The following is a 5,000-nucleotide window of genomic DNA, read 5'->3' as shown; positions in this document are numbered from 1 at the left end:
TTTGTGTTTGGTGTGTCTGTGTGTCTGTGTGTTTGTGTGTGTGTGTTTGTGTGTGTGCTTGCAGAGCATCTTCGCTCAGTTCCAGTTCAGCAGCGAGCGCGTGCTGCCGTCGGACGCGCTGCGCAGCGCCCTGGCCAAGACCTTCCAGGACGAGCAGCGCTTCCAGCTCGGCATCATGGACGACGCCGCTGAGTGCTTCGTAAGTGGGCAGACTGCATGTGCACACACACACGCACACACACACACAGACACATAGACAGACAGACAGACAGACAGACAGACACACAGACACAGACACACAAACACAGACACACAAACACACACACAGGCAGACACACAGACGCACAGAAAGACACACACATACACAGGCAGGCAGGCAGGCCCACACGCCCGTACGCACGCACAAAAGCAATGTGTGTGTGTGTGTGTGTGTGTGTGTGTGGGAGTGAGAGAGAGAGAGGGAGAAGGACATATTTGTGTTTATGTGTTTACGACCGAGCGCAGCCTTCTGATCGATTGGTCGTAAATGTATTTGGTCAGGATATCCGTCGGCTTCTTATGAAACATAGAAACTGCTGCCATGGTCAGATTAGCAGCTACACCCCGTAAAGCACACAGAAGTGCACATACATTGTATATATACACATATATATGTCTCGCGGTCGATTGATCTGTCTATCGTTCTTTCTATTAATTGATCTATCTGTCTGTCCGTCTGTCTGTCCGTTGCCGGTCTGTGTGCCTGTCTGTCTGTCTGTCTACATGTGAGTCTTATTCCTTTCTTATCCTGTGGTGTGTTCAGGAGAATCTTCTGATGCGGATCCACTTCCACATCAGTGCCGAGAGCAGAGAGGACATCTGCACGGCCAAACACTGCATACCACACCAGAAGTTTGCCATGACTCTCTTTGAGCAGGTGGGACTGCAGCACCAAAACACATACATACACACACATACACACACACAAATGCAGAACCATGAAAACCCATGATCTGATAGCTGTGTCATCAAAACAGCTTTTGACAACATTTTAACTAAAGCCTTTTATTTTTAAGTGAGTGAATGTGGGGGACTAGGATGAGAACACCAAATACACACACACACACACGCGCACAAATACACACACACACGCACACAGACACACACACAAGGTATATTACCTATGATATGTTCATTGAAGAGTGTGGGGGACAGGAACAAAAACACCACACATACACACACAAACAAGCACACACAGACACACGTATACACACACACAAACACACACACACACACATACACACAAATACAAACACACACACACGTGCAGAACCATGAACAACCATGATGGGATAGCTGTGTTTAAATACCATGGCTGTCAAGGAACGGGAGCTAACGACTCTCCCCGGTCCCAGAACGCAGCCAATTATGTATACTTATTTTATAAGCTCTGCTATATTTGCTTTAATATCAGACCATAACTACAGAAAGTATCCCTTGGCCAACCATGTCCGAGCCAATGTTATGTTTTATCTTGTGGAGTTTAAAGTCATTTAAAATAGATGAAGTCGGGTCGTAGAGACGGATAAAGCTGTCCATTCGGTGATTCTGGTGGAAAGAAATAACTGCTGTAAAAATGTTGCAATAAAGTACATGATTTGTTTCATCTCACTTTCTTTGAATCTGTGTGTGCATGTGTGTGTGCGTGTGTGTGTGTGTGTGTGTGGTTGCAGTGTGTGTGTAACAGCTGTGGAGCAACATCGGACCCCCTGCCCTTCATTCAGATGGTTCATTACATCTCCACTACATCCCTCTGGTAAGACTAGACACACACACACACACACACACACACACACACACGCACTGCAGTATATATACCAGCAAGGTGGAGCAGGTAGTGGGGAAAGAGGGTACAGCATGTTCCCTTTTTCTCTGCAGTCCCATTTAACCACACACACACACACACACACACACACACACACACACACACACACACAAACCTACACACCCACACAGTCACAAACACACATTCAAACACATAAACACACCAGGCTCAAACAATTTCACAAACATTTACACCCTTAGAAATAAGGGAGCATGTGTATGTGTCTTTCACCATCAGCCTAATAGTCTGATGAATCAATGCAAGGTCATTGATTCATTGATTCCCCCACACACACACACACACACACACACACGTCTTCACTCAGGTGAATGCTATTGAGGGGCCGTTTGCACACACCTGCACACCCGGGCGGTCTGCAGAAGGGGCGCTTGCTTTCCCCACAGCTGTTTGCATCCCAAACCAACAAACAAATAAAGCATGCACGCTTCGAGTCAATGAGATAAAAGAAAGGGTCGGCTTGTAATCAATCAGTGGGTGGAACGGGGGTGGGGCAGCGGTGGAAGGCAGAAGGGCAGGGAGGATGCGTGGTGTGTGTGTGTGTGTGTGTGTGTGTGTGTGTGTGTGTGTGTGTGTGTGTGGGCGGCGGGGGAAGGCTGAGCACATAAATCCATAAGTACAACACTGGCTTGGAAATCCTGTGCAAATACACGTCTCTATTGCCTCTTGGCACTGCGTAGCGAGGGGCCACAGACGGAGGTGCCAGGAAGTAAAGGGGAAACGGGAAGGGACAGGCACAAAGTGGGCAGGATTATATCGCTTCAGAACACTGCATTGAAGCAACTCGCTCGCTAAACCTAGCGCAGTAGCTAGAGCCAATGTTGTTGGTTTTATAATGGTTGGTTTGTCTTTGCCTTTTCGGTCGGTCAGTTGCGGTCAGCTACAGGTGCTCTTTGCGAGCGTAGCTCATTCCAAACTGGTACCGAGTGTTAAGGCGAGATACTTCAGCATTCAATGTTTGGTGTAATATTTCCCCTCCACCCACCCCCTCCTCCATCTTTGCTCTAGTGTTGTATCACCGTCTCCGTTTGTCAAGCCAGTGAGTGTGGGGTTTTAAGAGTTAGCAGAAGACTGCACATTGGAGAAGGGTGAGAGAGAGTTCAGCTCAGGTAATAATAATCCAAAGCCTGCCTTACCGAATTTGGAGGTACTTTTCCACGACATATTGAGGAGTAAGCTATGTTTAAATAAGTCTACAGAGCAGAGACATGAGGGATACCATTCGCCATGATATGATGATTACAGCTACAGCCATGTGCAAACAAACTCAATACTAGTGTGAATGTGGTTGCTTTAGATGCAGTCATTAATGCTTACAGTTTTTCTCCATTGTATACACACAAAAAATGGAACTATGCACACAATTTTTGAAAACTTGAAGCTCATGTATCAACTACAAGACTCCAGACTGCTAAACTCTAAGCACAATTCTACTGTTTTCACATTTTTGCTAAACTCTATGCACAAATCTCATCATTTAGCACACTTGGTTCACCTGGATCACACTGGCCTTCAAAACGCAACAACTAATTACCATTAAGTCTAACTTACTTCTCACCTGTTCAAACTCACAAAACACTTCAATCAGGTGTCAGAGCATTAAAGAGGACTCGTGAGCTCTACAGTGTTGTAGATATGGCCCTTTGGCCTGATCAGGATTGGAGGTGGGATACATACTGATTTACATGTAGATCTGTTCACCTCATTTATATTCTTATTTTTGTTTTTTGTTGGACTACGAAAAGCTATTTATGCAGTCAGTTCAGCTGAACATTTTACTGTATTACAGTAAAAAATATATATTTGCTTTGTTACCTTTTTGTACTTGTACTTCATCACTGATTTCATCATTACATCATTACATAACATCATTACATTACATCCCCCGATAGACATTCTTAACATTTTCTTACTGTAATGTTTTTCATTTTACTTATCAGTTCAATTAATGTACTGTAATTTGGCAAAATAGGTAACATTGGTGTATTGTCAGAACAATGTTGCTGCATCAACTATAGGTGTACAGTATGAAGCTGGGATTGAGAGTCTAGCCCATTGGAGCTCATTGGATAGACAAATATGCATTGTATCCTATTCTGATACGATTGTGTCAATGCAATATTTATATGATATATTCACAGTATTGTATAACAATATGGCAACAGTCTTTATACTATATGTACCACCTAATTGCAAATTTAAAAAAGAAAGCTATTTCCAAGCAATTATATACATTGGAATATGTAACATGGCCTCATAAAGCCAAAACATATGTAAATTGTATTTTGATGGAAGTGTTTTGAATTGATCACACCAGTGTTTAATTGATACTCTCTAAGAGATATTCATTTGATAGCTGAGTTGACTGTTTGGTGGAAAAAAACAGTTTTGAGAAAAAATTGTGTAGTTTTGACAAAAGGATTAACTCTTCTCAGGTTTGTGTTTAGAGTTTTGAGAAATTGAGCTAGTTTCAGAAAACGTGTTTTACCGATTGAGAAAAACTGTAATACCAAGACAGCCCAACCAATCTAACAGGGAATAATGAGCCATTATAAAGTAATGCGTCACACTTTACATTAAGGTTACATTAATTAACAATAGTGATTAGCTTGTAGCTTATTAATAAGCCTTGTTATAAAGCATTAGCATAAGGGATAGGATTAGGGTTAAGGTTATGTTTAAGGTTAAATAATGTAATATTTAATACCATCGTTAACATGAACACCATTTGTAAACATAAACACCATTCATAAATGATTACTAGACCATTAGTTACATTTTTTTATTACCTGTTAGTTAATTGTTTGTTAATTCTTATTACTATTAACTAATGTTAATATATGATTATTTAATCAACCCTTATTGCAAAGTGTTACCAAGGACGCATCGAACAGCATGCTATCCTAAAGAATAGTTAATAGTTACAACCATGTTGGTTTATAGTAGGCATACAAGTGGGTACATGGAGAGGAGAACGTATTTTAGAATGTATATAGAGAGAATATAGTACACATCATATTGAGGAGCTGCACCTGTTCCTTTGCGTTAGGCGTCAACGTGAACAGCACACGGCACGTTTTGCCGCGAGCGCCAATTTGTCCGCTCTGATGTCAATTCC

The 5,000-nt window shown here is 42.2% G+C and overlaps 1 protein-coding gene across 1 annotated transcript in view; it reads left to right on the top strand.

Annotated features, from left to right (window-relative positions):
• The window catches only part of LOC307090234 (ubiquitin carboxyl-terminal hydrolase 54-like), a gene marked incomplete at both ends in the record, with an annotated part of 38,149 nt that overhangs the window by 11,942 nt on the left and 21,207 nt on the right, over positions 1–5,000 (top strand). The window contains 3 exons of the mRNA XM_079756808.1: positions 65–199; positions 803–916; positions 1,713–1,795. Of these exons, the coding sequence (XP_079612934.1) occupies positions 65–199; positions 803–916; positions 1,713–1,795 (332 nt within the window). The remainder of the gene's footprint in view (positions 1–64; positions 200–802; positions 917–1,712; positions 1,796–5,000) is intronic.

Source organism: Pollachius pollachius, assembly GCF_949987615.1.
Source record: "Pollachius pollachius genome assembly, chromosome: 19".
Classification (NCBI taxonomy): Eukaryota; Metazoa; Chordata; class Actinopteri; order Gadiformes; family Gadidae; genus Pollachius; species Pollachius pollachius.
This window is presented reverse-complemented; position numbering and strand designations above follow the sequence as displayed.